The sequence below is a fragment of the Staurois parvus genome, unplaced genomic scaffold (assembly GCF_062004578.1).
Source record: "Staurois parvus isolate SC_StPar_1 unplaced genomic scaffold, SC_StPar_1.0 ptg002218l, whole genome shotgun sequence".
In the NCBI taxonomy this organism is placed as follows: Eukaryota; Metazoa; Chordata; class Amphibia; order Anura; family Ranidae; genus Staurois; species Staurois parvus.
Genome location: NW_028320014.1, coordinates 54,932 through 64,891, shown reverse-complemented (window position 1 = coordinate 64,891; position 9,960 = coordinate 54,932). Strand labels below are relative to the sequence as shown.

Below are 9,960 nucleotides of genomic sequence, written 5' to 3'. Positions count from 1 at the left end.
TTGTCAGTCTGCCCCTGCCTTCGTCATACCCTTTTTTTAAGTTAATTTGCATGCTCTGTAACTCCCATATGGGCGATGCTGGGTTCCCAGGACACAGCATCTTTAGGAGAGAAGACAGAGATATGGGATTGCATCAGTAAATCTGGGAAAGCTGGAATCTATGGCAGGGATGTGTGTTTCTATGTGTTTTCCTTAAAATATCTGAAACATAAAACACATCCCTCATTCATATATCAACATTTAGGGACCCTAGCTCTGAATTAATAAAGACATACTGGATATGGGCAGCACAGTGGCTAAATGGTTAGCACTTCCACCTGGCAGTACTCGGGTCATTGGTTCGAATCCCAACCATGGCACCACCTGCCTGGAGTTTGCATGTTCTCCCTGTGCCTGCGTGGGTTTCCTCCGGGTACTCCAGTTTTCTCCCACATTCCAAAGACATGCTAGTTGGTTAATTGGATCCTGTCTAAATTGTCCCTAGTATGTGTATGTATGAATGTAGGTTAGGGACCTTAGATTGTACGCCCCTTGAGGGTTAGGGACTGATGTGAATGTACAATATATATGTAAAGTGCTGTGTAAATTGACGGTGCTATATAAGTACCTGAAATAAATATATAGAGATAGGCACTGAGTTCCCTGTCAGCAGGTCTTGCACATGTCTTTATTAACGTTACAAGCAGAGTAAGCAATGGTAACAGCTTGAACAGGATGACCGGCGGGGGACTCCAGATCTAACATTGACTCTTCGAAACAACAGGTCTAGTAGTTTTCCAATGTTAACATACTGTAAGTCACGAGGATCTGGATTTCTGTGTTACATACAATGATCATCAATACAATGAGCAATTATATTCAGCGCTCACGCAATGATAAATGAGATAGTAACGGATAAATACAGATAGCTGGATAAATGAGAAATTGGAACTGACTGTACAATGGATGTGGTGACAATTGTCAAAAAAGTCCATACGTCCATAGGATGGGCAGAATGAGGAAGAAGTGGATCAAGGAAACAGGGCACATGGGATGGGACCGGCAGCTCCTCGTCAAGGATGTGGGGGTTCCTCAGAGATAAACCGAAGGGAAAGGAGGGCGCCAGGTCAGTGAAAGTTAAAACCATAGATACTTTATTGCAGAAAACTTACATCTAGAAACCCTTCGCTCAGCATGCAGGATGAGATGGTGAACAGAGAGGACCGCAGTTCACTCTGTAGGATGGATCGAAGAAGGCTGCATAACCTGGAAGGGAGCCGCCTATGGACTCGGCCGCATTTGTTCAAAATTCCCGCCGAGATGTACAGGGATGTGGCGGGTGCCGTGACAGATACCGTGAATGGCGAGTGGACGGGCTTCTGTGGATCTGGATTTCTAAATGGCTTTAGAACACCACTCAAGGTTGGCCAGTGAAAATGGACATGGAATGATCGTCTCCAAATCATTGCCTAGTGCTTCTTGGCTTGGAGACATCTTTAAATACCCAAAATGTATGTACAGTGTCAGGGTTGTTCCAGCAAAACTCATTGCAGTGCTGAACTAAAACAAATTTAGCTTGTATTTCAACATGGCCATATCATTGATGAGTCCTTAATGGCTATCAGTCCACATAAACAGACTGAATATTGAAGTAGGCTGCATAACCTGGAAGGGAGCCGCTCATGGACTTGGCGGCGTTTGTTCAAAATTTTGCCAAGCGGTAGAGGGATGTGGCGGGTGCCGTGACAGATACCGTGAATGGCGAGTGGACGGGCTTCTGTGGATCTGGATTTCTAAATGGTTTCAGAACACCACTCAAGGTTGGCCAGTGAAACCGGACATGGAACGATCTTCTCCAAATCATTGCCTTGTGTTTCTTGGCTTGGAGATATCTCTAAATACCCAAAATGTATGTACAATACAGGGCTGTTCCAGCAAAACTCATTGCAGTGCTGAACTAAAACAACTTTGGCTTGTATTTCAACATGGCCATATCACTGATGAGTCCTTAATGGCTATCAGTCCACATAAACAGACTTATGAAAAACACTTATGTATGGAGGCTTGCAGAGGATCAGATATTCCTTGCAGTGAGCCCAGTGTATGGTCTTCAGAAATTGTCTGTACTTGGACGTTGTGTGATCACCTCAGTCTTCAAGTGATGGATGAGTATACAACAGCAGATCAGCAGCACACAGCCAGATGTCACCAAACATACGCGGTTCACTTTGGTCTCCTCTTTGATTTCTGGAAGTAGAAGATGTCATAGAGCGTTATTACATTTGTAAGAGCCTGCAGCAGGGGCTGGTCTATGTCACACATTTGAGCATAGGAACCAGTATTTAGATCACTGAGTCATGTCTGAGCTGGCATCTCGGTCCAGAAAGTAGATGGTGACCATCAATGATGCCTGAACAAAGATGGTGCCAATCATCTGGAGAGAAAAACAGATGAAGGCATTGTCATGGGGAATACTGTGATCTCTGTGGGAGGTAGTAAATGCCAGTAAGTGTTACACCTTTGTATTGCTGAGCATGCTACACATGTCTAATGCTAGGCACTCTTCAAAATGATGTTGTGGAGGATAAACTTTGTGGGGGTTCACCACCCTGCTATAAAAAAATCAGCATTTGTTTGTGAAGGATGCCATGTAAGGTTTGGTAGCACTAGTTACTGGACAGAGTTCATTATTGCTGGTATGGCTCCTTTATAGAGAATCTGTTATTTTGCCAGTTCAGGGCAAAATGACAGGTTCTCTTGAAAGCTCACCCCTCCATCCACCAATGCTCACCTTTGTCATGCTTCCCCACTCCTCCATTCATCCATTGAAGTCCTACGAAATACTGTGTATGAGGTGGTCCTCAACCTTCTCCCTTCCTTCGAGGATGCAGTGCTCAGACTAAAGTGGCCAATCACCATTCCTACTTACTGTTTATGAGAGATCATGTGATCTTCCTCCTTCCTCTGAGGATGCAGTGCTCAGACTAAAGTGGCCAATCACCATCCTACATACTGATAAGGGGATATGGGATCTTCCTCCTTCCTCTGAGGATGCAGTGCTCAGACTAAAGTGGCCAATCACCATTCCTACATACTGATAAGGGGATATCATGGGATCTTCCTCCTTCCTCTGAGGATGCAGTGCTCAGACTAAAGTGGCCAATCACCATTCCTACATTCTGGTTATAAGAGATCATGTGACCTTTTTCCTTTCTCTGAGGATGCAGTGCTCAGACTGAAGTGGCCAATCACCATTCCCACATTCTGGTTATGGGAGATCATGTGACCTTCTCCCTTCCTCTGTGGATGCAGTGCTCAGGCTGAAGTGGTTCATCACCATTCCTGGGAAGGAGAAGACCATTAACCCCCTGGAAGCTTTGACATTGACCAACATTGAGCTTGCACAGAATTTAAATGCATGGCTCCAATGGACAAAGAGAGAAATGGGGGAGTGTGGCAAAGATGAGCATCAGCGGGTGGACAGGTGAGAGTGTGAGCTTTCGAGAGAATCTATCGCTTTACTCTAAATTATCACAACTGAGACATTCACTTTACGGTCCCAACATTAATAGCTGTGGTTGGTCTCTAACAGACAAAACAGATAAATATTTTCCCAAAACCAGAATGAAAAGAGGGTCAGGAAATATTAGTAGTCACACAAGCCATACACTACAAAGATACTGGAGCAGGAGGACATACAAACAAGTATTCATTCTGAAATGAAGGTAGAAGTAAGGGTTATATTGCCCTACTAAATACACAAGATATTCACTTTCTCCTGTATTATACCAACACTTTTAGGCAAACCCAAACAAAGTAGACAAATGAGGCTTGGATGACTGGTGAGGGGGTCACAGGAAAACTTTCCTGACAAAAACATGGATGCCATTGCTGACGTCCTTCTGAAATTGCCAATTTCCTGACTGCTCATTGCTTAGGTTTTGTTCATCTCATGTAACCTTGCACAAATGGGTCAGTTGATTGTTGTTTTAATTTTGATGGGTAGTGTGTTCGGTCAAAGTGGACCTCTGTTGGTATAAATCCCCTACATATCACACATACACCCAGTGATCACTCAGACTGTACATTGTAATTTTTTTTTAGCAAGACAACAACATGAGACTGCAGCAAGGGTCTATCTGTGAGGACAGCCAAGAATGGCACAGGCACCAAGGTTTACATCACTGTGAAGACTCTGAGCCGGTATCTCAGTCCAGGAAGGTAGATGGTGACCCTGGATGATACCTGATCAAAGATGGTGCATAAAAGTAGAAATATTAGTTGTCACACAAGCCATAAACCACGCAGACATTGGGGTAGGAGGAAATACAAACAAGTCTACGGTATTCCAACTACAAACAGACATTTCAGTATGTTGAAAACAAAAAAAGACATAGCAGGGATCTATCTCAGTCACCAGTATAAATATAATATAAATACTTGTATAGTTGTGTAGCACTACCCCCTTAGGGGCCGCTGGTTCTGAATTGGGTCCCCCTTAAGCTCTGCACAGCCAGGTAACATGTACTTCCCACACCTGTACACTTGAAGACAGTAAACAGTCCTTGAGCTTGGTTTTGTTGTTTTTTTTATTGGGGGTTAACAATTTGGATGGGGTCTAGGGGTATATGGGATGCCCAAGGACCTGAAGAACTTTAGAACAACTTCTGAGCAACTATGTACAAAAAATGCAGATAGCAACAGTCTCTTCTTAGAGAGCACTAAATGCTCCTTGGTGTACCTTCTTAGACCCCTGATGATTCCTTCTCTTGACCCAGCTGCCTGAGAATATCCCTGAGCAAGGGAGCCCAGGAGCTACCAATTGAACAGTCCCGGATGAGAAGCTAGTTGGGTATTACACCTGACTGCCCTCTCCCCTTATCTGTCCCAGGGGGTGTAGGAGTATTCACACTGTTCTCTCCTGCTAGCTTAGTGGGTTGGTTGCTGCCTTCAGGTCTCATGCTGGGCTGGCTCCTTCCCTGTTGCTCAGGCTGCACGTTGAAGCAGAGGAGATCCTCCTCTCCAGCATCCTGCATGCACGTAGGCTCCCCTCCCTGGGGCCCCCTCTCAGGCTACACACTTAAGCCTTCCCCACTCCATCTTCCACCCTGCACTGCCCACTACTCCCCAGTCTTTGTCATTTTTAAGGGTTGCCCTGGACACCTCGCCCAGCCTCCTGCCAGGGGATTGGCCAGGGTCCCTCAAACATGCATATCTGAGCTTCCTCCCCTCCACCACCCCTCTTCCAGAAAGTTCTCTAGTTTCTGGGAAGGTGAGAGGGCTCCAGAAGCCCTGATCTGCAGAACCTCCGTAACCTGTCCTGAGGTGAACTTCTGCCTCACTCCTAGGCTGACCCATCCCAGGCTGCTACTCAGCCTCTATCTAAAAAAAAAAAATGAAATAACAAAACTTCCTAGTTAAGCCCAGGGGGTGTTACATGTGTAAATAATATTTTGTTTATCAGGTGAAAATGTACTCCTGAAAATTTACTGAAATTTGAATTAAGTTCTGAACTTTCCAAAATGAAGAAACTTGTAAATGTACTTACCGGTCCTGCAGTATGACCAGGGAAGGATAGCTTTCGAGACTTTACTGACTGGATTTTCTGCTGTGCATATATAGGTAAAGTTGATATTACTGGGAGGTACAAACACAACATTCTGTATCGGGGTAATGTCACTGCTGTTTACACTCCTCCAGGCGACGGTCACATTGCTTCTATTTACTGAACATCCCAAGATGACCTCACACGTCTTATTATCCATCACATTGGAGATGATGGCGATATCCTCAACTGTTAAGTTACCTGGAGGATGGGAGCAATAAACATTGTAAACGTCTCTCCGGAAAAGTATTAAAACTCCTAACCCTGGTGCTACAAATGTCATTATTAATTATGTAAAATCCATGAATATTACAATTTTGTTTTGGAAGCTAAATGCTAAATGGGAAAATTAAAGGACCACTAGGGCACTGAGGCTTTTGTATTTTAAATGATAGAGACAGAATATCAACCAAAAATCCAGAAAAAAAACACATGATAGAAATGTTATAAATTGAGTTGCAGTAAAGTGAGTAAAATAAGTATTTGATCCCCAAGCAAAACATGACTTCATACTTGGTGGAGGAACCCTTGATGGCACGTACAGAAGTAAGACGTTTCTTGTAGTTGGTTGCCAGGTTTGCACACATCTCAGGAGGGATTTTGGTCCACTCTTCTTTACAGATCTGTAAATCCTTAAGGTTTCTTGACCGTCACTTGACAACTCAAAGTTTCAGCTCCCTCCATATATTTTCTATAGGATTAAGGTCTGGAGGCTCCATGACCTTAATGTGCTTCTTCTTGAGACACTTCTTTGCTGCCTTGGCTGTATGTTTTGGGTCATTGTCATGCTGGAAGACCCATTCATGACCCATCTTCAGTGTTCTGGCTGAGGGGAAAAGGTTCTCATCCAAGATTTTACAATAAATCTTGGATTTATTGGACAATAAATGGCCCTGTTCATTGGCCCCTCAATGCGACAAAGTCGGTCTTTATCTTTAGCAGAGAAGCAGCCCCAAAACATAATGTTTCCACCTCCGTGCTTGACTGTAGGGATGGTGTTACTAGGGTCATAGTCAGCATTTTTCTTCCTCCAAACACGGCGAGTTGAGTTAATACCAAAGAGCTCAATTTTGGTCTCATCTGACCACAGCACTTTCTCCCAATCCTTTTCTGAACCATTTAGATGTTCATTGGCAAACTTCAGATGGGCCTGTACATGTGCCTTCTTGAGGAGGGGGACCTTGCAGGCACTGCAGCATTTTAATCCATGGCGGTGTATTGTGTTACCAACAGGGGTGGACTGACCATTTGGAAACTCGGGCACTGCCCAAGGGCCCGGAGTCAGTAGGGGGCCCCATGAGATGCCCCTGGTACCTTTTTCATAGGCTTTTTTGAGTTTGGGCAAGGACACAGGAGCCCCATGATCCCCTATTGCCAAGGGCCCCATGAGTTGTCAGTCCGCCCCTGGTTACCAATGGTTTGTTTGATGACTGTGGTCCCAACTGCCTTGAGATGCTTCACAAGCTCCTACTGTGTAGTTCTGGACTGATCTCTCACTTTTCTTATGCTCATCCTTACCCCACGAGGTGAAATATTGCATTGAGCTACAGACCGAAGGTGACTGATGGTTATTTTTGTATTTCCCCCATTTGCGAATAACCACTCTAACAGTTCTCTCCTTCTCACTAAGCATCTTGCTGATGGTCCTGTAGCCCATTCTAGCCTTGTGCATGTCTACAATATTGGCGTCCTTTGACAGCTCTTTGGCCTTGCCCATGGTGGTGAGTAGGGATGGTCTATATGTTGGTTCCCAGGTTGAGGAAAGGAGTGACGTGAGCCTAGAGAGAGGGGGTGCCAGTGAGGGAAAAAAAATCGACAGTCATGTTCCCCCAGCCATAGGACAAATGCCAAGTTTGCTCCAGAGAAGAGGAGGAAGAGGATGATGAGGTCACTGACTGTACTTGGGTGCCTGAGAGAGCAGAGGAGGAAAGTGAGGAGGAGGCACAACTCCAATGAAGAAGGATGTCCTCCAGGGGCAGGCCAACCGATGGCATCACATGACAGAGCTCCACAGGGGCAGGGTGCTGCTGACTACCGGCAGACTCCCAAAAGTTCTCTGGTGTGGGCTTTTTTCAACGCATGTGCAGCAGACCGCACTGTTGCTGTTTGCAATGTCTGTCTGAAGCGGATCAAGCGTGACCAAAACACCAGCCACTTGGGCACCACATGATTGACAAGACATATGAGGAGCTGCCATGCAGCCCGTTGACAACACTACCTGAAAGACCCACATCCTAAAAAAGTGCAGACTTCTCTTTGCTCCTCATCTGGGATCTCTATCCCTTCTATAAAATGTCAAGTCTTCTCAACAGGCTCCACTGAGAGGAGTTATGGTACAGCCATGGGTGCCACAGGTCCTTGCACCCAATCTGCTAGCAGTACACCACCTGTTGAGTTCATTACTAGTAGTAAAAAAAAAAAATTACACTATATATACCGCCATTTGTAGACGCTGTAACTTTTGCGCAAACCAATCAATATACGCTTATTGGGATTATGTAGCAGAATACATATTGGCCTAAATTTATGAAGAAATCAGATTTTTAATTTTTTTTCCTACTGGATATGTTTTATAGCAGTAAATAAAAAATATTGCTTTTTTTTAAATTGTCAATTACCCCCTCCAATTACCCCAGTCCATATCCAAATTCCTAGTTTCTCTCCTTTCCCGTGATGATCCATCTATATCTGTATCCCTTCCCTTCTATCTCCTTCTCTCTGTCGGAAACTCCATTAGAACTCCCTCAAATACTCTTCTACCTACCGTATTTTTCGCTCCATAAGACACACCTAGGTTTTAGAAGAGGAAAACAAGAAAAAAGTTTTTTGAACCAATGGACTGCAGATATAGTACAGGAGATGGCCAGAGACTGCAGACACAGTACAGGAGATGACCAGAGACTGCGGACACAGTACAGGAGATGACCAGAGACTGTGGACATAGTACAGGAGATGACCAGAAACTGCGGACATAGTACAGGAGATGACCAGAGACTGCGGACACAGTATAGGGGATGACCAGAGACTGCGGACACAGTACAGGAGATGACCAGAGACTGCGGACACAGTACAGGAGATGACCAGAGACTGCGGACACGGTACAGGAAATGACAAGAGACTGCGGACATAGTACCGGGGATGACCAGAGACTGCGGACATGGTACAGGAGATGACCAGAGACTGCTGACATAGTACAGGAGATGACCAGAGACTGCAGACACAGTACAGGGGATGACCAGAGACTGCGGACATAGTACAGGAGATGACCAGAGACTGCAGACACAGTACAGGGGATGACCAGAGACTGCGGACATAGTACAGGAGATGACCAGAGACTGCGGACATAGTACAGGAGATGACCAGAGACTGTGGACATAGTACAGGAGATGACCAGAGACTGCAGACACGGTACAGGTGATGACCAGAGACTGCGGACACAGTACAGGAGATGACCAGAGACTACGGACACAGTACAGGAGATGACCAGAGACTGCAGACACAGTACAGGAGATGACCAGAGACTGCGGACACAGTACAGGGAATGACCAGAGACTGCGGACATAGAACAGGAAATGACCAGAGACTGCGGACACAGTACAGGAGATGACCAGAGACTACAGAAATGGTACAGGAGTTGATCAGAGACTGCAGACATAGTACAGGAGATGACCAGAGACTGCAGACAGTACATACTGTATATATATATCAAATTAAAAGAGACTCTGTGTGAATCTGATCATGTGTCTGGTGTCAAATAGGCATTGCTAAAGATTGTACTTACTGAACACTGTGAGATGGTATCTGCAGATCTGTATCTCTTCCCCAATGCTGATTTGTACCTTGTAGGTCCCCCGATCTTCCAGTCTCGGCTCAGTTATGATTAAGGATCCATCAGATGTGCTGCTCAGTCTTCCTTTATACTCTCTATGCTCAATATCAACAGGTTCTCCTGGTTTTGTTGTGGCGAAAGCAGAACTGATTTTTTCAAAAGTCCAAATAATTTTTCTGACCCCAGTGTAGCTGACTTGTAGAGTGACAGCTCCTCCCACAGCACCAATGACATTTCTCTCACAGGGGTCCTCACTCATCACATCTGATATAGAACAATACTTGGTGTCAGCGGTCACCAGACATTACATCATATTACATTTCATTATATGCAGCTCTTCTATTGGATCGGACTACGCGGGCCAGCCTTCCCTCCCCATGTGCACCAATGAGCCTTGGCCGCCCATGGCCCTGTCTCCCTTTCGCCATTTTTTCTTTCTTTGGTCTGTCCTGACCAATGCAGACCGGGAACATCCCTCAAGAGCTGCAGTTTTGACGTTGGTCTGACCCAGTCATCTAGCCATTGTCCTTGTCCCTGGGAAACTCTA

General features: G+C 45.2%; 1 protein-coding gene across 1 annotated transcript; it reads right to left on the bottom strand.

The window, feature by feature from the left end:
- Positions 1 to 653: 653 nt before the first annotated feature.
- On the bottom strand, positions 654 to 9,672 carry LOC149431539 (SLAM family member 9-like). The gene is made up of 3 exons (XM_089665494.1): positions 9,366 to 9,672; positions 5,528 to 5,785; positions 654 to 2,226 (listed from the first exon to the last, which is right to left on the bottom strand). The coding sequence occupies exons 1-3, from the start codon at positions 9,670 to 9,672 to the stop codon at positions 2,090 to 2,092; spliced, it is 702 nt and encodes a 233-aa protein (XP_089521620.1). The 3' UTR covers positions 654 to 2,089.
- Between the last annotated feature and the right edge of the window lie 288 nt (positions 9,673 to 9,960).

Excerpts from the sequence above, each read along its gene's own strand:
- LOC149431539 (XM_089665494.1), bottom strand. The coding sequence starts at position 9,672 with ATGAGTGAGGACCCCTGTGAGAGAAATGTCATTGGTGCTGTGGGAGGA. Across the intron at positions 5,786-9,365 it reads ATACCATCTCACAGTGTTCA|GTAACTTAACAGTTGAGGAT; the intron begins GTAAGTACAATC and ends CCCATCCTCCAG. Across the intron at positions 2,227-5,527 it reads CTGGTCATACTGCAGGACCG|AAATCAAAGAGGAGACCAAA; the intron begins GTAAGTACATTT and ends TTCTACTTCCAG.